This window comes from Pundamilia nyererei, unplaced genomic scaffold, assembly GCF_000239375.1.
Source record: "Pundamilia nyererei isolate P.nyererei 1_Seehausen unplaced genomic scaffold, PunNye1.0 scaffold00102, whole genome shotgun sequence".
NCBI classification, from domain to species: domain Eukaryota; kingdom Metazoa; phylum Chordata; class Actinopteri; order Cichliformes; family Cichlidae; genus Pundamilia; species Pundamilia nyererei.
Genome location: NW_005187503.1, coordinates 1,274,622 through 1,301,573, shown reverse-complemented (window position 1 = coordinate 1,301,573; position 26,952 = coordinate 1,274,622). Strand labels below are relative to the sequence as shown.

At 41.7% G+C, this 26,952-nt stretch overlaps 1 protein-coding gene across 1 annotated transcript; it reads left to right on the top strand.

Moving 5' to 3' along the window:
• The first annotated feature begins 5,738 nt into the window (after positions 1-5,738).
• On the top strand, positions 5,739-20,959 carry chrna11 (cholinergic receptor, nicotinic, alpha 11). Its single transcript, XM_005740669.1, has 10 exons — positions 5,739-5,815; positions 8,482-8,621; positions 8,966-9,010; positions 10,179-10,288; positions 10,375-10,454; positions 12,591-12,758; positions 12,839-13,033; positions 15,264-15,350; positions 18,573-18,682; positions 20,075-20,959. The coding sequence occupies exons 1-10, from the start codon at positions 5,764-5,766 to the stop codon at positions 20,807-20,809; spliced, it is 1,722 nt and encodes a 573-aa protein (XP_005740726.1). The 5' UTR covers positions 5,739-5,763; the 3' UTR covers positions 20,810-20,959.
• Positions 20,960-26,952: the final 5,993 nt, after the last annotated feature.

The following is a 26,952-nucleotide window of genomic DNA, read 5'->3' as shown; positions in this document are numbered from 1 at the left end:
GGTTTTAGTCCTCCAGTTAATGGCCTGAGAGATGAATAAAAGGTATGAATGAAACATACCTGAAACAGCAGCATGCTGGGCGGCTCAGGAAGGAAACGCTTATAGATGTGGTTAATACATCCTGAATAATCTTTTGACTAATCTAAACATGAAGACATTTAAAGCCTATCAAGTGATCTAATCGTTTTCCTTTAGCAAGTTAGTCAGTCTGAGATGAGCATTGCTGTGTCTTTATGTCTTTATACGTGGACGGTCTTTCCAGTAGTGCGGTCTTAAGCGAGTCCATACACAGCCCAAGAATCATTTCATTTAACAGTAAGTAAAAACAAAAACACAATATGTTTATCCTTTATTACTTTATTAGGTACACCTGTGGAAAGGTTTTTGGTGCCAGACGGGTCGGTGAGTTCACTGTATTCAAATGTCCTCCACAGTCACAAGATCTTAGTCCAATAGAGCACCTTCAGGATGTGGTGGAACAAAAGATTAAAATGTTGGATGTGCAGCAAACAAATCTGCAGCAACTGTGCTACGAATGAAAGAAGTTTTAAGGGCAAAAGGACGCCCAATCCAGTACTACAGAGCTGCACCTAATAAAGTGTCCAGTTAGTGTATATTTAAATGGACAACATATGATATTGGGCAAACCTGTATTATATTACATGGCAATTATTTATTTTAGAAACTTCAGAATAACAGTACTGAAGAGTAGAAAAATACTAACCCCACTAAGATCAGCAAAAGGTAAAATGTATTAAAAAGAAGCACAATCTACAGAAAAAATGACCCAGAAAATAAGGAGATATTTAAAAGATGTTTTTGACAAAGGATAGATGTTGTATGATGTAAATATCAAGCCAAAAACCCCTGAGTGATAGCGCTGTGATATTTAAAATTAATAGAACTTACACAGTTGTCATTTTTTTAATATTTCCTCTAGTTTTACTGAAAAGTGCCAATCAACTCACTCATTCATATACCGGTACTACTTTAGTTGCTATTACTGTGCTATGGTTTTGCTACAAAACAGGTTTTTTTTTTAGTAGTGACACTAGCCAAAGAAATGGAAGCCCTCTGCTACTTTGTCCAGAGTTAAGAACTGAGCTGGTGACAAAGGGTAACCCTGTAGTATGGTATGCTAGTTTATTGTTTTTCCATGAGGACTGTAGAGGTCTGTGAATTTCAATCGGCAACTGCCTGCATGAGGTTTGGTCCGGCTCCTGAAATTCAAAGAAATGATCTCTAATTAAAAAGCACTGCACATGTTTGAATAACCATTTCATTATTAAAACACCTTCATTGTCCAATTGGGGTTTTACATTTTGTCAAGTGAGAAAGTACAAAGCCTGCCCTTGTAATCAGAGATCACCCAATGTCTGGCTTAAACCCACAACTCTGAGATTAAGAGTCTCATGGTCTACCACCTGAGCTAACTGGGCTATGTCATAATATAATAAACACAATTTTTCCATCTGAAATATGTTTTTCAGAATGCACTCTCCTTACAAAACTCAGTAATTTGTATGACCCACATGCTTGTATGCATGCCTCACAATTTTCCATCTGAAATATGTTTTATGATTTTTAGGGGGGAGGCTAAAATTATTCATTGGTCATTGATACTAGATTAAACTCCAATTACTGTGTAAAAGATAATGAGGTAGTTAGTTCAAATTTAAAAAGCTAACACAGTTCTTTGGAACAAAAATATATTTTTAGCATGGCATGTTTGATGATGGCAATTTTTATTTTATGAAATAAGCAATACTTAAGATAAGAGTAAAGCTAAAGGATAGGTGTGCTTTCAAATGGTCCTAAAGTAAGTAAATACTTATACGCAGAATATAAAAAACCAACATTATATATAGGAAAAATGTTAATTTTAATTTTTTGTCCTATAAATAACATAACTGAAATAAACAATACTAATATTGTTTTTTTTATCTATAGATTTTATCTATTGTTCTGATTTTATCTGTTTTGATTTTATATACTGTTTTGTTTGTTTGTTAATTAGTTTGTTTGTTTGCTTGTTTTAATCAATTTTAAATCATGCTTTTGATTTGTTTTTGTTTCTAATGTCTCTGTAAAGCACTTTGAATCACCTTGTTGTTGAATTGTGCTATACAAATAAACTTGCCTTGCCTTGCCTTGCCTAATAAATCAAGTAATTGTTAAATGTATGCTTGCTGATGCTTCAGCCGCTCTACTTTATATACTGCTGTACAACAGCGTGTTGTGTTGTGTTGGGGTCCTTCAGGCGAGTGGTGGCGTCATTTCCTTGGGGCTGCTCCCTGCTGCTAGACATCATAGGACCTCACCGATAATGCCACACATTCTCTCCAACTTCAAGATAAGGTCAGAGAGAAGTGAAATCTACACCCCCCCTTTTTTTAATGGAATGGAAAATGTGTGTACTCAAATAAAATTAAAGAGCTTGAATCAGTTAAATGCAAATTTAACTCAAGTCATCTGGCTCTGTCACAATATTTATTGATTTTAAACCAAAGATGACAAGTGATAGGTAGATGTAATTAAGACGCCAGATCATAAATGATAAATCATACGTGTCTCAGACGTCTATTTTACAATAAATGGGACAGTAATTTACTAAATGAACATCAGGCTATATTAAATAAGGATTAAAACTAGACACTGAGATCCTAAACTCATAAGGAAAGTGCCCACTGAGACTATAAATCAAGTGATCAGCTGGCTCCTTTTCTCGCAGACTTCTGTGCATCTGATTTCTTTTTAAAGCAGACGAGTCGCCCCTGCTGCTCAGTAGAAAGAATGCAGGTTTAAGCCACTCGGTGACTTCGCTTTTTTCACCCAGGGCAACTTCCATCTTAATATTCAATCAAGGCTGCTCCCTGACTCCCAAAGAGAGATGTGGAACAGATTTTACACTGAATGCTCTTCCAAGCTAGTCTAGTGCCAGCCTTGGGATTGGCACTGGATGAGCTCGTGACCGCCTGAGGCTGTGTTTGTGTCTCCTCCTGTCATGGATCTTTAGTGTTGGACCCAGTCTTTTGTATTTTTTAGAATCCTAACTTCTGTTTATCATTCAATATGTTTGATTCTTAGTTTGTTTAGTTTTTCCTCCTTCCTTTGTATTTGTCTCTTGTTACTGGTGTGTACTGCTTGCATTTATTCTTTAGTTTTTTTTAATCTTACCTCCACAATATTCCGAGTCCTTGTTCCCCAGTTTTTCCTTATCCTTAACTGAGCTTGCTTTTCCTTTGTATTGTGTAAAGCAAATATACTAACCACTAAACCAGTCTAGATGTCATAAACGAAGCTACAATCACATTTTTGATTTTGCTGCATCAGCTGTGATACTTTAAAACTGGTTCATTGTGAGAAATAAAAGGTAATAGAAATACTAAGCCGAAAGAAGTACTCTTAGATATCACTTCATAACATTTTATAGGATTAGAGTCGAGCAGCTGCAGGGCTTACCGGGACAGGATCAAATTGTCCATTAGAAGAGAACTTCATCCACTCCAGAAAAAAGCCACTCTGACAAATCAGACCTCACAGGAAAATGGATGTATGTGCTGCTCTTGTCGATAACACACTATTAAGTGAAGGGGACGTGTCAGCGCAAGAAAGGGCCTAATCCAATCAGCAGAGTAATTAAAAACACCACAGCACAGCAGCCACTACGGCTGATGGCTGCATTGTCAGAGGCACCATTCAGCATGTAGCACAGAGGGGGGGATAAACAGTAGTCATGCCAGGTCGGAGAAATGGCCATCTCACCACTGCTGCTGTGTCATTAGATTTACAATCAGGAGCCGCACAGTTAAAAGGCAAATATTCAGAGAGTGAGAGAGACCAAGAGCACCCCATGATGGCCATAACCCTGGTTCTCTTCATTCCAGCCGCCATAATCATTAATATGGCTTTAATTCACATCCTGCTCTGTGTTTCTATTCACTCGCTGGCATTGTTTCCTAATTAGCCTTCTCTTTATGGCCCCGGCTCTCATCATCTTCTCGTGCCATTTAGCCCAGTTTCTTCCTTGTTAATTACCACCACCACCTCTCTCTCCACCCAGCACACACTCAGAGCCAGAGCTGCCGAGCTGCAAGCCAGCGTGCAGTAGGAAAACACACCGCCAGATGTCACCCACGCTTCAATGCCTCCAATCTGTATTTTTATGAAGGCTAATGGATTTTGTTCTTGGCACCGTGTCACACTCGGTGCTGGTGAGTGTTCGTTTGTGTGTGTTTTCTTCACCAGGTTAACGCAAAATACATTATGCACATATTTAAGCAGTAATATTTGCAGGGATGCAGAAAGAGCAACAGGATGCTTCTCCTCCTCCTCCTCTGGTGATACATTGCTGGGGCACACCATGTGGCCTCGCTCCACGCTTGGTGCAGTTTGCCGTGCTTTAGCCGGTGACTTGGCCATCCTTCTTCTCCCCTCCGAGGGCCACTCACCTTCCTCTGTGTGCAGCCGAGCATGAATCTGCAGCTCGGGAGGCGCTCTGGATGTGTATGTCAGGCTGCCTGGGAAAGGGGTAATTCCGAAGGGCAGTAGAAGTAATAGGGTAATCTATTATACAGTCCAACTCTTTTCTTCCTCTTTTCTTGCCCCCACCCCGCCCTCCTCTTTCTCAGTCTTTCAGTTTCTCGCTGCCTCTGCCCTTGCATCAGCATTTCATGAGGACAAATGAGAAGTAGGGTTTAACTATGCACATTCCCACTGCCCTCCTGCAGAGCCCAGCACTTTCTCAATTAAACCAGAGTCTGTCTGCCCCGCAGGATTCAAAGCTCACCGAGCGACGAGTGTGGGAAGCTCACACACAGCAGACAGTTTCCAGTCCAGCAGTGTGTGATCACAGCCATAACCAGCCCGTGTTATCATATATGCAGCAAACTGCAATATAGTTTTGACAGGTGCACACGAATAGCAGGAACAAAGCAAACATAGTCACAGTGGGGACACTGTCAAGGGAAGGATATATGACACTCCAGGGATTTATGAAGGATTCAGATTTTATAGTGTGAGGGAGAAGCTCAATCTAGTGATATGTGGGGCCGCATGAGCAATTTGTGCAGAAAAAACTGACACAGAGTGGAAAAAAATCACTATAATGTGCATTTTATCAGTTTACTGAGAGAAGTATAAGCAGTTATGTGTTACTTTTGGTGCTTGCCACATGAATTTATGCACGCGTTGAGCCTATGTCAAACATTTTTCACCCTGCTGCATCGATCAGCCCCTTTTTCCACACTTAAACTCCTTCTCCGTTAGTGTTAAGAGCACTTAAAATCGTGTGCCTCATCAGTTTCTATTGTCTTTAAAAAGGTCAGCCCACAGTGATAGGGCAATTAAACTCTCTCCTTCCTCCAATCCGTCCCCACACTTCACTGTTTTATCGTCAAACCTTTCACCCCATCACTGACATTTTCTCTCTTCTTCTCTCCATTTTAGTCCCACCTCCCAGAGAGACAGAGAGAGAGAGAGAGAGGAGCGAGAGGAGCTAGAGCACAACCAGCATCTCCTCCTCCTCCTTTTACTCGCCCTCTCTCGACTCCCCTTCTTCCAGCACACGCTTGCACTTCTTCCCTCTGATGCTGACTGGATGCAGACCGGAGGATTTCCAGCAGCTTCCTGAGTCTCTGCTCCTTTCCTCCCTTCCTCTCTGTATCCCCCCCCCTTTCCCTTTCCCTCCTCCTCCTCTTTTTTCCAACATCTGAAGCTTCTCTTCTTCTGCCTCCTCTCTTTTACCCCTTCCACACCACCAGGATGTGGCACTCAGTGGCTCTGCTCCTCTCTGGATTCTCTGCTTTGATCCACGGTGAGCCTCTCTGTCTGTCTTTCACTCTGTTTTCAGGGAATCGGATTGCAGCAGCATTTTAGCGGAATTCGGGCGCTGGGGTCCACGTTGCTGATGCTTGATTTACAAAGTATGCAGTGGAATAAGAATAGCAGGAAGTAGGAAAGAGACTCCGGGAGAAGAAAAGTGAGACTCTTGCTCACCTGTTTGCTTTGTTTGTTTACGTCTTAACTGTGCTCATATTTTCTGGATGTTAGTTTAGCTGAGAGACGGGGTTGGATGCCTCTGCGTGAGATGTTGTAATGGGCAGATTGACATCTAGTCAGCACAGCGAGGCAGATGTCAGATAGAAAAATGGAAGCAGTTTTTGCCTTGGCTCTTTCTGCACAAATCTGTGTGCACACGAGGGGCTCTCACATGGAAAACCTGTCAGAGATCAAATGAATTGACGTATAGATTGGCTCTTCCATCTCCATCTTGCCTCTCCGTGTCGTGGACATGTTGCTGCAGCCGAGCCGACGGCGCTCCGAGCAGCACAAGTAAAAGCTAAACATAAATGCTGACAATTGATTGAGAGACCTGAGAGGAGAGCAGGCAAACTTTACCAACAGGGAGAAGTACCAGCAGTGAAAGAGTGTTCAGTTTGTTTGGTTTCAAAGACTAAAAGCTGGGAAACATGAACAACAAGAAGACAGAGGAAGCGAAAGTTTCTGACAGTATTTGGGCACGCAGATTTTTAAAGAAAAAAACATTCAGGGAATTTTCATTACTTGGCAAGCTTTGAAAGGAAACGCCACCACAAGTGCATGTAAATTTGTACTCTGCACCTCTAGGGTTTAATCCTGTCATATTCCCAGCAGCGAACTTATATAAGAGTGTAATATATAAAAAAAGAATTCCTCCATACTGTTCAGAGTACAGGCTGCATCTGCTTTTCGCAGCAGTTTATTTGGGTATCAGCACACCGAGTGACATTTTCACTAAACAAACAGTTCCTTCCATTTCACGCACAGCATACCGCATCCCGGCAAATAAATTTACCAATTTACCTCGGAAATATAAAACTTTATCAGTATGAAATGCACAGACTTTCTGCAAGATCCAACTCTTCCACATATTTTTCTGCAGGTTCTCAAATCTTTTCATGCTTTTAGTATTTTGATCATATTGACACGATAGCATCCCACTGATGCTGCAGATTTGTCGGCTTCACGTGTATGATGTGAATCTCTCATTCCACCACATCCCAAAGATGCTCTGTTGGACTGAGATGTGGTGAATGGCCCATCGCTTTCCAGGTCCAGCATGTTGTCTGTGTATATATGCTGTAGTGTTTGGTTGTATTGAGTTACTGTTGTCTTCCTATCAGCTTGAAGCACTCTCTGACATCAACATGATCCGGGGAACTGCTGCTCACTGGATATTTTCTCTTTTTCGGACCAGTCTCTGTAACCTCTAGATGGTCGTGTGGGGTAAATTCCAGCAGATCAGCAGCTCCTCCGATACTCAGACTCAGACACCTAAATCACAATGCTTATCCATTCTGCCAGCGATTGGCTGATTTGCTTTAACAGCTGTACCCAATAAAGTCGAGTGTACACATTTCTCTTTTTAGCTTTAACATTTCATCTACGAGTTTCAGAGCTGTAGTTTAAAAAGGAAATTCCCACACTGAAAATCTGACACTTTTGATAAAAATGTAATAATTATTTCCTGTATGTATATTTCACTGTCACCTCACAGCTAGAAGCCTGGTTCAAATCTACTTGGTAGAGTTTGCATGTTCTTCCTGTGCCAGCGTGGGCCTCAAACATGCTTGTTAGGTTAATTATCTGCAAATGTGGACGTGAGAGGGTTTTGTTGTCTCTGTTGACCCTAAGACTGAGCGGCAACTAAGGGAGGGCTCTTAGTTGAATAAACAGCCAAGCAAATGGATGGATGTAAGCGTGGTATAAACAGTAAATTAAAGTTCTTGGCTAGACCTTGTGTGTTATGATGGGTATACTGAGAGGAAACAAACAAACAGCTACATGCACACAAATAAACGGCACATTTGTGGTCAGGGTGATATTTTCTCACTTCTTCTTCTCAACATTTTAATGTGCATTACCTTTGAGCTTCTCAAACAAACTTAATTACACATTAATTAGTGCCAGTTATGCCCTGATAAGGTTTTTCTACATTTCTAATTAGTTCCTGTTTACTTAATGTTCTCCACGCTTGCTCTGAAGCTTTCTTCTCTTTGCTGATTTTTCTTCCGCGTTTTCAGCATTAATTTGAAATATTTTATTCTGACTGAGGAGCTGGACCCTTCCCCAGTGTTACATTTAAAGCCCAGATAAGTGATCAGATCTATTTCTGCTAATTTCATCATTAAACCTGCTTCTCCTCATGCATTTCCTCCTGTCTTCTTTTCATTTCAGTCATGTTCTTCCAGATGTATTTATAGATAAGGAGGCTGAAATCCTCAAGGTTAAATCTTCTCATTTGATCAGCAGCCTGTTTTTTTTTTTTTGACATTTGTTCCCCCAGTGTGCTTTTTAATGGAGTTTTTCCTAGAATTTTAGAAACACACTTTATAATCTGGACCCACTAAAAGTGAACATAGAGACATTAGAATCATCAAATCTCGCTTGCTTCCACACATGAGCATTATATCAGATTCAAACCTTTCTTCTGCCTTTCAGTATCATTGCAGGGCCCTCATCAGAGGACTCTGCTGAAAAACCTCCTGAAGGACTACAACCACATGGAGCGACCAGTGGCCAACGACTCCCTACCTCTCAACGTCTCCTTCAGCCTCAGTTTGATACAGATCATGGATGTGGTAGGCATCTCCGACTCATTTGGGGGCTGTTGATTTCTGACATCAGACAAAACATTTTAAAAAGGACGAATTCAGATCCTTGGATTAAGATTTAGTTTTTCATGGAGAACACTGAGCATTTGCTTGTTTGCAATTAAAATGGAAATTAGACTGAAAAAAACCCCCAAGCATTGAGCATGTAGTTTGTTTATGCCTGAAACTGTGGTATTAATAATGCACCAGATTTTTTTTTTTCAAATATTTGATATTTGTTTGTGGATTTATGGATCAAGAGCAGTGCTCACACCTCTTGCCTTGTGGTTTATATGGCGAATGATGATTTAAGTGGTGTAAATGTTTTGCAGGATGAGAAGAACCAGGTGTTAACCTCTAATATGTGGCTGCAGATGGTAAGGACCCCTGAGAGACTCTGAATGTTTTGGGGTGATAATTTTTTTAAATTGTATTCCAGCGGCAAAAACTAGTTTTCTCAGTCTTTAACATGCAAATTAAGGTCACCCTGAAGTCCATGTATCATTGTAATCACTTCAGCGTGGAGGACCTAAATGTAGACACAGGCTTGATAAACATAGAGAGACATAAGATGAGCAAAAACGGAGAGAGGGAAGACTATAATGCAAAAAGGATTGAACAGAAGTGAATTTAATGAGGATGGGCAAAAAGACAAAAGCAGGAATATCTGTGCTGGTTCTCAGTCATCCAGGTCATGACAATCCAAGGAGCTTGGAAAGCGACTGGACTTCTTTAAGTTTCTTGAAGACAGTCTTAGAACTGAAGAAGCATCTTGGATGAGAAACGTCTTCAAGAAACTTAAAAAGGTCCAGTCGGGCTTCTTTCCAAGCACCTTCGATTTCAACGGCAGGAAATTAAAAAGAAACTGCACACTGTTATCAGAATAACACAGTAGATGGAAGAGTGGCATCCTTTTATCTTCTGTTTTATTTTGATGAACAGTAGAGGGCTTTGGAAATACACCATATTGCCAAAAGTATTCGTCACCCATCCAAATCACTGAATTCAGGTGTTCCAATCACTTCCACAGCCAGAGGTGTATAAAATGTACTTCTACAAAAAGTGAATCACTACAAACCTCCGAACTTCATGTGGCCTTCAGATTAGCTCAAGACCAGTGCATAGAGCTTCAGGGAATGGGTTTGGGAATAGCCGCTTCCTGTTCCAAAAGCACTGCGCACCAGTGCACAAAGCAAACTCCATGAAGACATGGATAGTTTGGTGTGGAAGAACTTGACTGGCCTGCACAGAGTCCTGACCTCAACCTGACAGAACACCTTTGAGATGAATCACAAATGCATTTCCAGAAGAATGGTCAAGAATTCCCACGAACACACTCCTAAATCTTGTCGACAGCCTTTCCTGAAAAGTTGAAGCTGACATCATATTAAACCCTATGGATTGAGATTTGGATGTTACTCAAATACACGTGTGCGTAAAGGCAGATGAGCGAATACTTTTGGCAATTTGTGTGCAATATTAGTGTGCAATAATTTGCCTGCAGGTTGTTGGCTCAGACAGCATGTCTGTGTTTGTGTGTTGAAGACTTGGTACGACCACTATCTCCAGTGGAACCAGAGCGAACATCCTGGAGTGAAAAATCTTCGCTTTACCACAGATCAAATTTGGACCCCAGACATCCTCCTCTACAACAGGTAAACCCTGCATAAACCCCTAAACGCTCGCCTCGTACGCGCACACGTCAACAAGTCGTGTCACTTCTTCCTCTGTCCTTCCTCAGTGCAGATGATGACTTTGACTCCACCTTTAAGACCAATGTTCTGGTAAACTCCAGCGGCTTTGCCAAGTATCTTCCCCCAGGTGAGGCTTTCCACATATTTCTTAGATTTTAATCATCGTTCCTGCTCTCCCCGTCGCTCATCTCCCTCCACATTTCCCCGAGGTGCAACGGCAGCGTCTCATTCTACAATCGAGTCATGTCTCCCTACTGTTTGTACACTTGACATTAATATTTTATCACTGTAAAACAGCATCCCTAGTTAGTCACTGGTTACCGATTCCCAGCTCTGTGAGTAACACCTATAAATAGGAGACGCTCACTTCCTCTGCTTCCTGCCTTAACCCAAATGCAAGCCCACAAAAGTATAGACTCCCCTCTCGTGTTTCCACAGGCCTTTGCTTGCAGTTTCTCAGTCTTTTCGTTATACACCAGATTATCAAAGCCTGAGACTGAATCCCATCTCTTGGGGTGAGGAGAGAGCGACTGGGAGGGCCTGAAAAGACTTTTTGAATAAAAAGTCGAAGACTGCAAGCCCCAAAAGCCATCCCATGAGCTGCTGCTGAATGTAAATACAGCTGCTTAATTCTTTGTCTGGAGTCAATTAGTGGGAGAATACAAAGATACGATTTGGAAAAATATGAGAAGGAGTGGTTTGATGTGTGTATTTTATTAGTAAATGAGAAAAAGTAAGAAAAAGCAAAAGAATGAGAAACAAATCAGCTCCCTGACACATGCCTGGCTACAATTCCTGTTGTTCAGCTGGTTATTGTCAGTAAATAAGAGGCAACAAGTTTGTGGGTGTCAGGCATGGAGCGGGGAGCTTGACACACAGTAAATAATTCAGATGTGGAGGATCCCAGATGTCTGCTGCGTGCCGTCTGAATAACTCCTCTTGCTGCAGAGGTAAAGGTGCTGTGTTGTGTTAATGGCCTAACAGGAAACGTCGTGTAACAGGCTTTAGCTCATATCTGGACCGGATGACATTTATAACAAGGTAATCTTGTCTCTAGGCCTTGAAATGCTCAGAATGATGGAGTTTTATTTTGGGAGCCGTACGCGCTGCGAGACAGATTGTTCCAAGCTGCAGAGAAGATTCTGGCGCCTTGTTTGAAGGTGTTGTTTCAAGGTTACTGGATATATTCGAGAGGCAGGCTGCAAATATGCATGGATTTGAAGCACAGAGAGGTGGATCTGCTTTAGCTTAATCGGTGTACGTTTAGATTTTAGGGCCTTAGGAGCTCATAACTGGAGTAATTATAAAGACACACTCATGAAGCAAAGGTTGGAACCTGAGGTTAGGAGCTGGATTTTAGTGAGTAAGAAGTGCAGGGAGAGAGAAAATCTATACCTTCCACCTGTTAGCCCCCTTTCCCTGTTGTCATTTACCTCCACAGGCTGATTTGCATGTGGGCAGGCTCATAATGAACGTCTTTGAGAGCTGCAAGGCTTCACTGGCATTTTGGTTCTCTGCACTTGTGTGTGTGAGAGACCGTTTTATTTCAGTAATTACTTTAAGAGCTGCAGCTCACCAGCGACCACAGCGAGGATCATTGCAATTTTTCGTTTGAGGGTGGAAGTGTGTCTTTATGATTTCTTGGTCACTTATGCCGTGCATATGGGAGCGGTTGCATTTATTATTTCTGCATAATAGAAGTGGGAATCTGATTATGGCACTGTGCACAATCTCATTTTTCAGTGTCATCGTTGATGTTTTCTTCTCTAGCTGAGGCTTAGCTAACAGCTGTGTGTGTGTGTGTGCAGGCAGAGAGCAGAAGCAGCATTTGTTCACAGCAGAAAATATCTGAAACCTGTGAGTGACAATATATATAGCTGCCAAGTTTTGTTTTTATAGCCATCTCTTTGACGGGAGCTCGTTTCTAATCTAGTCCTTGCTTTCACTTCCTCAGCCTCCAAACAAAATTTAAAAACTCTCTGTAGACCTGCAGGGTGTTCATAAAAATGCTGTTGCAGTGTGCACTTTTGGTTGTGATGTAACATTTTTCACACAGTTGTAGAAAGTTAAAAAAAAAAGAGGTCTTGAAGTGAATGAATGATTTCTCTAACAAGGAACTTGATATTCTGGACAGACTCCCTGCACTAAACAAATGGTCCGGCTGTACATCTTTCCCTTGTCACCTCTCCTCAGGAAGCGGCGGTTCATTATTGTCATTTAGTCAATTGATTGAGGAGCCCCTGTGCTTTTGTCCTTTTCTCAGGAATCTTTATGAGCACATGCAATGTGGATGTTCGCTGGTTTCCTTTTGACATTCAGAAATGTGAGCTGAAATTTGGCTCTTGGACGTACGACGGCTGGCTGCTGGACCTCCAGATGGTCGACGCTGACATCTCCGGCTACATGCCCAACGGAGAATGGGACCTAATAGGTGAGTAGGGGAAAAAGTTTGCATTGCATTCACTTTTATTCAGGCATGAGCAACCAAACTAGTTTCTCTCCTACTTCCAGGAGTTCCTGGAAAGCGGAATGAGGTCTTCTATGACTGCTGTAAGGAGCCCTACACGGATGTGACATTTGTTATTACAATAAGGCGGCGAACGCTTTACTACGCCTTGAACCTTCTCATCCCATGTGTGCTGCTCTCTTCTATGACGTTGCTCATTTTTGTGCTGCCTGCTGACTCCGGGGAGAAGATCTCATTGGGTGAGTGGACAAAAACTTTGTTTAAAAAACCTCCCCAAAACAATGAACCCCCCCCCCCACACACACACACACACACATTTAGAGTAAACCAGTCTGAGAATCAATGCAAGCTCATTTGAGTTAAAACATATTTTGTAATTTTTGCAGTTTCTTGCCTCTAGTCACTAATCTGCGTGTAGCCAAGAAACAAAGGGACACCGGTAAAATACCAGGGAACTGTAAAGCAGGTAATCATGAATGCAAACAATGAAAGCTTCAAGTGCAAGATGCACACAGTGTAAAGAGTAAACCTGAAGGAAAATAGAAACTTCAGGCACATAAACTCACTACACAGCCAAGCTGCTGTAATACATGGAAGAAGCGAGGTGTCTTCTATGAAAAAGATGGCTCCCCAAAAGCAGCACGTGTGGCCATGACTTTTTGTAGTTTTTAATTGCTCTGCTTTCAACTTTCTCCAAGCATGTTGCTGCAAATGCAGTAAGACTTCCAAATGTCCCTTATATGATTGAAACGACTTGCAGGTTTTACACAGTGTTCGGGCTTTTTGAAACGAATGTATATATTTTGTAAAAAGAACGTGTCAAATATGCAAAAATCTCCAACTTGCTCCCGGGTTTGAGTGAAGTAGTTTATAGGCTGCCAAAAACTGAGCTCACAACAAGCAAGCCATCCCGGAATAAATTCAAGAAAAAAAAAAAGAATCGAAGGAGTGGCACTGGAGACTACGGGGAGGCATGAAACAGACAAAGGGAGAGGGGTGGGGAGCTGAGAGAGGAGAGGGATTACAGGATAAAATAGAAAGATGAGAAATGCGAGGAGGAGGAACACAGACCGATGGGTGTGGGAGGGAAGCAAAAAGATAACACCGACAGGAGAAGAATTCGAAAAGGATGAGAGAGGACAGCACAAAAGAGAGAGGGACGACTGATGAGGAGGAGAAGGGGAGAGACATCCAAATCGCACAATAATGGGCTGGAAGAGAGAGAGAGAGAGCATTGCCGGGATCAAGCAGCAGCTGCAAATATGTTTTAATATCTGCTTCAACCTGTTTAGAGATGACTAATGTTCATCTCCTCAGGACATTAAATAGTCCAGATTTCACGTTATCTGACATTTATAGAGGTAAAGCTGTTAGGCAACTAATGGAAGAGGAAAGTGGTTGAAAAATTATGACTATGTTTGGGAAACCGATTAAGTTTTATAAAGTAAAAATAGAGAAAAAGTCTCAGCTTTACATTTTTTTAATCTAATTTAATTGGTTCAAGATTTTTTTGTGTCACTTTTGAATTTTGTGAAATTTTGCATTCTTTTTTCCACCATTTATTTGACTAATTGTTTAAGAAAATAGAAGATTGCAGCTTGATATTGCATTAAGTTCACCTTGGTAACTGGATAAATCTAAATGCTCTTTGACTCATGTCTGCTTGGGAGGCAACAGCATTGTCAAAGCCTAACCTCACCCCCGATGCAGGATGCATTACGCAGCATTTCCCCATAAAAGGAGGAGGTGGGGGGGATGCCAAGCCTTACACACACGGACGATTAACCTATTGATGTAATTAAAGCTAGTGAATTGATTGGGGGGAGAGCTTGCACACTGGCTTCCAGAAAAATACTCTGTCACTTCACTTGATGGAGGAGACGCGTGCACCGAGCGGCCGAGCAGTTAGGGTTAGAGGTACATGCTTTTAAAAAGAATAAATGTCATATGTGAAGAGAAAAAGTGACATAAAAGACGCATTTTTAATTCACCTAATATCCTTAAAGAGCATTCATATTTTATCTCTCGGCCTGGGAGTTTAATTGAATGCCTCTGAATGGGGACAGTTATGCCAGCAAAGCACTCCCTAAATTCCGTCTGCTGGAGAAGTGAGACAGATTGCGTGGCGGTGGATAAATGAAGATGGAATTGCGGGAGGGTGTGAGGAGTGTGTTCGCGTGCACACCGGTGGTGTTTGAACACCTTTAAAAAGGGTTATGTGCTGTGTATGCGGAAGTGCTTTTTTTTTTGCTTTAGAGATGCACAATGCCAAAAAAGTGATTCACTGTACGAGCGTTAGCCAGTCATTTACATAAATCGAACCCGATCTCCTCCTGAGTGTGACTATTTATCAAAATACCAAACAGACTAATGCAGTTTCTCAGAAGTAGACAGAGCGACTGAGGGGAGGAGACCAAACCACTGGATCGATGGCCTAACAAAATGTATTATTTCTCTTTCTATCTGCAGGTATCACCATCCTGCTGTCTCTCACTGTTTTCATGCTGCTGGTCGCAGAGATCATGCCAGCCACATCTGACTCCGTCCCTCTCATAGGTATGTGAAAGATGGATATATTCATAGGAAAAAGAATCTGCTGCCATCGCAACACACAGCATTAAATCAGGCTGTCTGACTCACTGGAAATACTGCATGCAGTTTCTATCTGATGGGCGCGATCGATACTTTGTGCTTGTTTTTTGTTTGTTATAATTGATAGTTAGCCTGTGGATGCTGAACATGTTGATTAAACAGTTAGGCTGATAATTCGTTGGGAAAAGACACATTTTTTTTGTAGTTTCGCCTCTGTGTGTCACCTCGGTGGATTTTAAACCAAACAATTAAGATGTGATTGAAGTGCAGGCTTTAATTCGAGGCTTTGATTCTGGGGTTTTACAACAAATTTAAATGAACTGTTTAGGAACTACGGTGACTTTTGTACACAATTCCCCATTTTCAGAGGCTCAGGAGGAATCGGACAGACTAATATAGTTTTAAATATCAGGACTGTTGGAGTAAAATCCAAGGCTCAACTCTAGAATCCGTGAACATCACCAGTTGTTGTGATTCCTCCCTTGAGATGCTCTGCTGGGCGTTTAGTGCAGCCACCTTCAGTTGCAGGCCTAAACATGCTGTCTTGGGTTGACATCAGTGACCAACCATTTGAAGAAAATCCCATTTCTTCTCCTTGAGAAACTCTTGGGTTGCTTTAGTAGTTTGGTTTGAGTCATTATCCATTTGCACTGTGCAGTCCACTTTAGACTCTGAGCAGGGAGTACAGTCCTGTGCACTTCACAATTCATCCTGCTGCTTCTATCAGGAGTCACATCATCAATAAGCACTAGTAGTCCAGTTCAGTTGGCAGCCATACATGCTCATGCCACAAGATTGCCTCTACCTTGTTTCACAGATGATGTGGTAAATTTGGATTGATGAGCTGCGTCTGTCCTTCTCCTTACTTTTCTCTTCCCATCTTTTTAGGACAAGTTCATCTTGAAGGGTCTGCTGATTGTAGATCAGCATCTCTAAGAGCCTTGGTGACTGTTAGATGTTGTGAACTTGTCTTCTGTGGTCTGTTAGACATTTTGGTGTTGGCCAGTGCATTCCTTCTTTTTAAAAATCTGTTGAAATTAAAAATACTGTGTCCAACAAATTATGGACCTAACTGTAGACTTTCCCAAGGTTTCAATGACCAAGTGTCAATTTAGAGGGGATACACAAGTGTCCCTGTGACCATTCAGATGGTGTTTTTATATGCTGATAATGCTTTCGGGTTTACAGGTTTTTTTTAATTCATTAGCTGAGTGCTGCTGCCTTTTATACTTTGCCTTCAAGGCTGAAACGGAGGAAGTATGTTGTCTTCTGCAACGGTCTTACTGCAGTGCAAGAGTATAACATGAACTATGAATGGATGAAAGGAACATTACCCAATTGCAGGCTGCACAAAATGTTCCCATCAGCTGCTGTTCTGATAATCTGAGAACCCTGAAACTACATGAAAAGCTACCAGAGACAGTAGTTCTCACTTAACCACTTTCAGTGGAATGGGATTTTTTGTGCTTTTTAACCCATTTAACAGTAACCCATGGCTCATTCAAGCATGTAACAGGCTCCTAACTCCAGACACAAACCAGTGTTATTCTTATACATGACAGAAAACTTCATTTTAAATTTATTAGCAGCCTGTTGCAAAAACACATACATTGTTCCACAGTTTGGCAGACATAAAACAGTATTTTTGCACAAAGTCATATTCAGTGAGCTGTTAGCTGAAAACTTGGCATTTCTCTGGATGATGTGCAGTGTGTTCTAAAACATTTAAGGAAACTTGACAAGTGGAGGAAAAAAGAAGTGACCTAAAAAAAGTATCTACAGCTGATGAACAGTATCCGAAAGTCCTGTCCTTAAGAAATGGGAAAAAATGCAGCAAAGACCTGATAGAGGACCTGAGAAATGTGTCTGACCCTTCATTTGATCCATCTACTGTTAACTGGACCCTCATCGGAAATAGTCTGAGTGGAAGAGTGGCTGTCAAAAAAGCCATTCTTAGGGAAGGGAAACAGGGAACTGCAGTGAAAATCAGTGGTAACAGTGATCTTGTCAAAATTGATGAAATTCTGAATACACAAAAAGTGCAGTCAGGTTTTGATCCATAATGCAATACCATCTTGAAAGTGTCTGATTGACGACAGCTTCATCTTTCAGCATGACAATGATCCTAAACACACTAAGCAGTAAAACCACACCTGGATAGAAAAACTCACAATGCAGCACCATCAGTCATGGACTGACCTACCCAGAGCCCGGACCTCAACATTACTGAAGCAGTGTGGGATCATCTTGACAGAGAACAGAACAAAAGGCAGCCAACATCCAAAGAGGAGTTTTGAATGTCCTTCAAGAAGCCCGGAGAACTATTCATGAAGACACACTTAAAGACACACCAAGAAAGCTTCCCTAAGACAGAAGAATAAGGGTGGTCATACCAAACACTGACTTTCAAGCTGTTTGAATTGTACAGATTGCCTTATACACTTTATTTCCATGGATTTCATTTTGCACATTTTAATCAATTTTTGCACCTATTTCCCATTTTCATTGCAAAACATGGAAAATTGAGGGACTTTTGCACAGTACTGCACTACAGGAGACTAGAAAATCTACACAATGCTCCCCCCCAAAAAACTGTAATCACAGGATTTACTGTGGCCACCTGCTCACCTTAAAGTTTAATAGTCTAAATTGATTGTGGGCACGCTGCTGGAAATTATGTTTAGCGAGCTTAGACGGCAACCGACACAGATGCAAGGCCATCTTTGCCTGAAGACACAAATCCTGGTCATTAAAAGCGTAAGAGAAGAAAAAAAAGAGTCATAATCATTAGTGTTTTCCTTTCTGCTTGTTTTTTTAATTAGGAGAATCTGCTGTGGATTTAATCTGTTTGATGATTTTTTCCCCAGGAGTATAAACTTGGCAGAAGTTGTGTTATGAAGACATCCACCTTGATAAAAATAGGAACACACCATCCTTAAAAATTCATATTTTTCTTGAGAATCCCATCATAATGTGTTTCAGTGAAATACCTCATCTTGCTGACCTTAGAGTCCTTGAAAACAGACATTAAGCCATCATTTTGTAGATCTTTTACTTCTATACAACGATTGCTGGGCTGTTTCCTAAATAACATGCTGTAGCAGATACTGTGAAGCTCAGTGAGGCAGTAGGAAATTACGGTGTGACTTAAAAATGAAATATTTTACTCTCTCCCACTCCTCCCAGGTCAGTACTTTGCCAGTATAATGATCATCGTTGGGATGTCAGTCATCGCCACAGTGGTGGTTCTGCAGTATCATCATCACGATCCGACCGGAGGAAAAATGCCCAAATGGGTGAGCCTAACTCCACAAACATCATCACTTACACGCTTCGCTGCTTTAATAAGAGATCGGTCTTTCTAATTCACGCAGATATATTCAAATGAATCTTTTTGTTAATCTCTGTTCAAGCTTCAGTATAATTCTTCTGCTCTGCCATTTTCAATAACATGTCATCCATTTGTTAGCTCTATACCTGTGCTCCTCTGCCAGTTTTCTTTCGCTTTTTATTCTCTGACTTCCTCGGCTGTGACTCATCCAGCAGTGTCAGTCTGCCCGAGTGTGTTCATCAAATGCCTCACCACAGACTTCAACAGGAGTGCATTTCAAAGCACTCTGGATGTGTGGGAGGATTTGATTTGCCTCATTCCTTCTTTTTTTATTTTCCTCGCCTTTTTAATGATAAAAAATTCATCAAGCTTTGTTTTAACAAAGGTTTTGTCATAACGTGAATTTTTTAAAACATGAAAAATGTTGAAAGAAGGTGTGAAATGAAAATAAATGTCATGTAATGTAATATTAACCAACATCTTGAGATGTATTTATCCGGTGATTTATGTGTGGACTGCAGAGACGAACTGACAGGCCTGCAGTTTTCAATACATGTGCATCAGCTTTACTGCATGACGGCGCAGATGCTCGATGTATCGACACAATTCAAGGACGCTTTGTTGATGAATGGCTCGTTCAGACAGTCCAATGGCCAATTAACAGGCTAATTGATGTGGTTCAGATGAGGGCATCGAACCAGCACAGTTCATAATTACAGCCCTTGAAAAAAACCTACGTCAACGGCAGCAGCAACAGAGACGGTTACCTGGCTGGTAAACATACTCTGTCGAGTGTAATTGAGCAGTCATCTGGACATTAGCTGCTCATTAGATGCCAGACACCCATCTGGACTCTGCTGGGCCAGAATGACTTTCAGGGGACTTGGAGTCTTTTTTGTATTTTTTGGGAAAGCAGAAGCGAAGGTTTAAATTTGAATAAGGTCTCTATTTAAACATTGTTTAATGAAACATTACAGCAAACTTGTTAGAGTCATAAAACAGTAATGTAAGCACTGCTCTCAATATTTCCACAGTTTGAATGTATGCCTATTTCTAAGTTTCCTCTCTGTGGGGAATGCAGCCAAAGAAAAAAATTTTTTTTCCTCAGGCGACCCTGGTGAGGATCTCATACTTCTACAAGTGCAGCTGCAGTTTGAAAGAGACAAATAACTGCCTATTAGCCCAGCTTAACTGGCGTTAGGTGCAGGTCAGGATGTGTAGCTGCTTTTAGTGCTTCGTGGCTGCTTTCTTATGTTTTCTTTTACTTCTTTGAGTGCTTTTATGCTCTGTGCTCCCTCGAGTCCCCCGCTCTCATCCCTACATATCTCAGTGTCCCTCTCTCTCTCTCTCTTATTAGGTGCGGCTCGTTTTGCTGCAGTGGGTCGCGTGGTTCCTGCGGATGAAGCGCCCGGGTGAGAGTGACGACCCAGAGCGGCCACCTTGCGCCCCCCACCTGCGCCGCTGCTCCTCGGGGTCACAGAGCGGAAGCATCCCTAACCCTCCGGACTCCCTCCACCCGCTGCACCCACAGAACCTGGCTCCCCTCCAAACAGGGCCGCTTCATGCAGGGCACCCTCACCTCCAGGCTCAGACGAGTGCTAACAACAACGGGAATCTTCTATATATGGGTTTTCAGAGCATGGACGACCCCTCGGTGCTCCCGGAGAGCATCCAGAGAAACAACATCTCCGCTGGGCCTCTGCGAGTGGCGGGAAGCCCACCTCCACACCTGCCGTCACAATTTTGCAGCTCCCCTCCACCGCCTACCCCTAATGTGGAAACTGTAGGATGTCCCAGCACTGTCTCCAGTGGTGGGGGCTTTGGAGGTGGGGCGGGAGGTCTTGGAGGGTGCTCCACTGTAGGGATGGGAGACCCCCAGCTCCAGGCCATCCTGGAGGAGGTGCGTTACATGGCGGACCGCTTCCGGGAGCAAGATGAGAACGAAAGCATGGCGGAGCAGTGGAAATTTGCAGGCGCTGTGATTGACCGCCTCTGTCTGGTGGCATTTAGTGTTTTCAACATCATATGCACCATCTCAATCCTCATGTCTGCTCCCAACTTTGCGGACGCTATTTCAAAAGACTTTGTCTGAAAACAAAGAAAAAGAAAAAAAAAAAGAGGAGGAGAAGCGTGAAGGAAAGGATGAAAGAAACTAAATATGGGATAAAAGATGGAGTGGGCCCCGATCCAAGGAAACCCAATTTCCAGTGGACTGTAGGCTCTATGATTTGTGATTGCAAAGCAATCGGAAACAAAAAAAAAAAAAAGGTTTTCTTTGCAATACATTCTGTTTTGGAACTGAAATAAAAGAAGAAAACAGATGAAGAAGGGGATGGAGAGTGAAGGTAAAATGAGATTACGGCAAGCAGGGTGCTTTATCAGATTCTTGAAAAGGTGAAATGGATTCTTCTGGTTAATTCAAAGACTTTCCTCCAAAATTAGGGTGAGCGCTGAGCCAGAAATGGATAAAGAAAGGGAGGATTATCAGTGTAATCCAACCTGGAGTAAGAAAGCTCTTAGAGCAAGAGAGAGAGATTGAAAGAATAAGGGTGGAGAAGAGAGAGGCAGATAGATAAATGAAGCAGACATTTTACTGTTTTATTTTCTTGAAGAGAGAAGACAGCCCCAGACTCCCACATGTTGAGAAAATACTGCATCATTTAGAGTGATGTGAGGACGAGAGGGCGGGGAGAGGAGACAGAGACTTTTACAAGGACAGACAACAAAGAGCAGTCGTGAAGGAACGAGACTGCCTCTCCCACGGCACTGGCACAGTGAGGCGCAGTAAGCGGCTTGTTGCTGGATACGCAAAAGTGGACCGAAGAGCAAGAAAGCACAGAGGAACAGAAGAGGATCTCATCTATTATTCAATCGCACCCATCTAATGACCGTCAAATTGAAAGACCTCGGATAATCTTCAAGACTAATAAGCTTTTAAAAGATGAAGTCCCTCCACTGCTCGCGAGCCACTTTAAATTTGCGAGGCCTTATCTCTTTGAGACGATTGCCAATCTGCAACAATCAGCAGAGATCAAAGCTCCTCAGCAGTGTGCACAGTGTGCGGCGCTAATCATGACTGGGAAACTGAATTAACTGGTCATCAGTGATGCAGTGGCCGGTAGCTGCACCACAGCGGAGACCTGAACCGATAATAACTTACGAGGCAGTCATCTAAGTGGATCTGGCAGCTCGTAATAGACCAGCGAAACTCATTGGATTTCGTATTAAAAGGTTTAATAACTCAGAGGGGAGGTCAGGGTTTTAAAAGGGCACGAGAGGCAGAAAAATAGGGCGAGGGCATTCTAAATAAAAATATATATATTACAGCGAAAAAACATCCCATCAAATTTCTGTACGATCTATTGAAAGGTTTAGAGTCTCCTCAGTGATCTAAAATGAGATAAGAGAATTTAATAGGATCATATTTTCCATGAAATACACTGCAGTGGCATTTTGAAGGTTTATGCCAACACACAGACTACTTATATGGACAAAAGTAATGGAGCACACCTCTTAATCTTTGAATCCAAATGCTTTTAGTCCCATTGCTGCAGGTGTATAACAGCAAGCACTCAGCCATGCAGTCTGCATTCAAAAACATTTGTGAATGGGTGAGCGAGTGAATTACAGCGTGGTACTCATATTCAGTTTGTGAAGCTTATATTGATATTTAAAGATCAGCTGTAGCATTGCTGCTTTCAGCTGCTACCCTGTCACTACAGGGTCGCTGCAGCGGGTAGCTCCATGTTTGCCAGATGTACTGCAAGGCAAATTAAAAACAACAACAACAGCAAATAGTAAAATGCTGCAAAGGCGACCAATACACAACGGAAATAGAAAAAAAAATGCAATAAAAGCTCACAAAAAACAAAAACAGCTAATCGTGACAGCTAATGATGATAATATCATTAGCAGTTGTCTTTTTCTGCCACACAGCACAGATGAAGCCTCTGCTTCCTTTAAGCGTGTCTCAGTACAGTTTGCATATTTTGGTTTCTGTCACATCTGCAGCTGTTCCATCACACTTCTGTTGGGTTTCGTGTGCTTTTTCCTATTTGCTGGTGGGTTGTTTTTTTTATTTTAGTTGGAGTGCATGTGAACCCACAGAGGAACCATACGGATGCCCTTCCTGAAGTAATTTGTATTATTGTAGTGTAGAAGTGGAAGGAAACACAGCAACTCTGACACATGAAGTTACAGAGCGGTGTTGTTGAACGCTGAGGTGCATAGTCCGTAAAAGTTGCCAATCCTCTGCAGAGAGATAAACCTCCCCTGACGTTAATATCAGCACAATATCTGTTCGCTGGGAGCTTCATAGCATGGGTTTCCATGGCCGAGCAGCTCTTGTAGAGGCAGTGTGCCAGTGCTTTTGTCCATACAGTGCAAGTCCAGTCAAACAAAAAATGAATTGTCTCTGCAGAACGCATATAAAAGATTAATGTAGTAATCGTGATGTCAGCGATGGTTAGCAAAGTCCCCATCCCAGTCCAGAGCCTGAGCTGAGCATGCTGGCTGTTTGCCATCTTGATGATTTAAAACTGGAAACGATGAGGAAGGGAGGATGTGACTGAGAAACTGAGGGATGCTGCATGCTCGTAGGGTAGCAACTTGTCAGTCACAGGACAGGCACGCCCTAATGCACACACACCCTGCTTTATCTACCTTTAAGGACAGTGAGGAGATCATATTTTACTAAATAAACATCGTATTATCCAAGAATTGAAAGTAGCAATCACAATCATAAACTCATCAAGAGTGTTTATTGAAATCAAAGATAAAGTGAGTAGGATATTTGTTTTCCCCATAGACTCTATTTTTGGTCTGAGACAGTTATGTATTGGCTGCACCTTTTAGACTCTGTAGCTTTATCTACCTTTTATATATGCTTTATATTTGGGTGTCTGCAAACAGTTTGAAGGTATGCAGAATGCAAAGTTAGTCCTGTTTACAAATATCTATGGATTAATGGAGCTTCTCCTCTCCGGTCTCGACAAAGTTAGACTCGCTTCCCTAACTTTGAGTGTTTCTCAGCAATTTACAGTAAAAAGACGAGGAAATTATAAAAAAAAAAGTCCAATGTGCTTTCATTGTACTTGCACAGGATGTATCTAAAAGTGTTCCCTCGTTGTTATATAACACAACACGAGTGCACTTAACAAGTCCCAGAACTGAATGGAAATGTAACATTGTGAAAAATACTAAAGTCGTGCGACCCTACATTTAGTCAGTGACAGCGGAGATGGGAAAGGAGAATTTATAAGTGTCTGAAATCTCAATTTGATCCTCACTATGGAGTAAGCTATACTGAAATAATGGGAGTTTAATGATGCGGGGATTTTGAGCACAAAGATTATAAGGGAAGGATGAGTCATTGAAACAGCTAGGATAGAGCCCACCTTTAACAGCTCAGAGTCTGCCAGTGTTTCACTGATGCTATTATCTGAGCATTTCAATGTGAATTTCTATGTGAGTACAATTCTAGTGCACAGCTACTAAAAAATGTTCAAACTCCCACACAAATCAGAATTGGATAAGTGGTTAAAAAAGATGGAGGGATGAATGGAAATTGTTCAAACTAGTCTGTGTGTTGCTTTTGAAAGAGATAATACGAGTGGTTGTCTATTAGGATGTAATGCAAATACAGCAAAGTCCATCATTTGATGGTCGAGACACAACTGTTATAGTTTTGCGTCTATACACCACTACAGAGGATTTCAAATCAAACAATTACAATGTGACAATCACTTTTATACGCATTCCCCCATTTTTAGACTGGACGTGAGTCTGCAGCATCCTAGAGAAAAAAACCCATCTTTGAACAGATGAAACTAAGATGAATTTGTACCAGAATGATGGGAAGAAGGAGAAAAGCAGCTCATAATTTGAAGCCTACCACATTTTCTGCCAAACTCAGTCGAGCGCTTCACAGTGCAAATGGCCAAAGGCAAACTGCAAAAGCAAGTCAGTTACCTGATCTCAGCCCCAAAAAGCATGCTTTTCACTTATTAAATACAAAACTGAAGAAAGTGAGACTCATTTCAAGAGAGGAAGCCCAGCATTTGGTGATATCCATGGGTTCTAGACTTCAGGCAGTGACTACAAAAAACTTTCATACAAGTGCTTAAAAATAAGTCCATATATATTTAATAATATGTTAGTAAGTCCAATTAATTTTGAGCCTCTGAAAATGGGGGAGTGCGGATGAAAAAGGCAGTAATTACTAAGCAGTAAATTCAAGCAACACTTGAATTAAAACTGCACTTTAATCACATATTCAGTGTTTGCTTTAAAATCCACTTTGCCGGCGTGCAGAAGTACAAAATATGCCGTGTCTTTCCAAACACGGAGCCTTAAACAGCCCACAGAGGTCTGTTTTAACATTAAACTGTGGATAACTTGTGTTTTCTTCAACTGTGTGGCAGGTGTTGGATCTCACTAAGCTCACTATTGGACCATACCTTTAAACTGTAAGCAGAGACATAAATCACTTTCATTCAGTTTACCTGACTGCTGTGTGGGAGAATATCCTCAGATACTAAACAACCCACTGAAGGATAAAAGCAGAGTTTCTCTGTATTTTTCAACAAATCCCAAGGTTGACGCTATTTTTCTTCTTTTAATTTGAAAAAACAGTTAAGCAGTGCACTTCTAGCAAGCGTTTTACACCGTCAGACGCACATTTGTTGCTGTTCTTGCAGCAACAGAACAATGGCTGAGGGATTTACCCTGATAAAATACAACAGAGCCCGTGTTCATCATAACAGAGGAGCATGACACTCAGTGTGAAGTGTGGCTCATTAATGCGTTTTATGACACAAAGGAAAAGGAAGCTTTGACCACACAGGCAGTCATTTCAGCAGATTTGTTTTAGTTTTAATGGGACTTGATGATAATAAACAAAAATCTCCTACTTTACTCCTCTAGGACAAAATATGTTTACTGCATTACATTCCTGACCAGCACTGTCTGTGCACATGTATTTTCTCACTGTGAACTGATAGAGTGTAGAGACAGCTGTACAAGTCCTTTATAACTCCTCTCTACTTGCCTTCATCTTTTGTCTTCTCTCTCTTCCTCTTTAAAGCAAAGTCCTCTAGCAAGGCAGAAGGTAAACTTCCTGCCAGAGGGTTTACGAAAGGATGTTTTCCTTCGAGCACATACTGACACCTGAACACTCACATCTCTGTACAGAGCATTTCTCATCCTGAAAATAAAAGATTCTCTCTTTTTGTTTTTCCTACTGCCTTTGGTCTTTTCTGCTCCCTATCCTGTCGTGTTGGTGGTGGCTGGCCCAACACCCGAAAAGAAGAGAAAAATGACAGGGAGGGGATAAGAGGAGGAGAGAAAGTGCTGACGTGCACTGAGCGCTGGACAGGGCCTTAATTGATCACTCGTTCAGGAGGGAGAGAAGAGGGAGGTGGGCAGTAGGGGAGGGTTAATGGAGGAAAGAGGGGGGATACTGGGTAATTCATTGGATTTATGAAGGACAGCGGCAGAGGAAATAGGCTCGCAGACAAGTATAGCTCAGTCACAGAAATTAGACGAAAGGCCATGCACTATATCACACCGCAAGGGAAAATATATACATATTTAAATTGAAGATTCACGGTTCACAACTAAAGACAAATACTTTCTCACTAAAATCTATTTATATAGCACTTTTTAAGACAGGAATCTATTACAAAGTGCTTTACAGGGAATATAATAATATCTTTATCGACACTAATCGTTGTCGGTAGAAATATGAAGAGGAATTCTTTACAAACGACCTCTCCAGATCTCCAGCCAGGAATTCCAGTAAAAGTGTCTGTTTCAAAGCTGTCAATCTTTAAAGGCACAGTGTTTAAAATCTCACCACTAGATGTCAGTAGATTACAGTCAACTGATTCCTGTTTTCTTACCACTCCTCCTGGCGACGGTGGTCGCTATAGGACAAACAACTCAAGTGTAGGCTCTCAATCTGCTGTTTACCTCAGCTGGTGTACACGCCGAGGCTGTAAAACTGTGTGAAAGGCGTTCAATACAAAGTCAATGAGTCTGTGAAGCTCACTTCTGTCCAACAACAGCGATACTGAAAGAAGTTGTTGTGCATATCCTGAACTTTTCTATTGGTAACGCCTGCTGTTAGCCTCTGTTAGCTGCTATTAGCCGGTGTTAGTGAAACTTTCTTTGAGGTAGACTTTGACACTTAGTGAATAAACTCTCATACAATATGAGAATTTAATCAAACTGTTA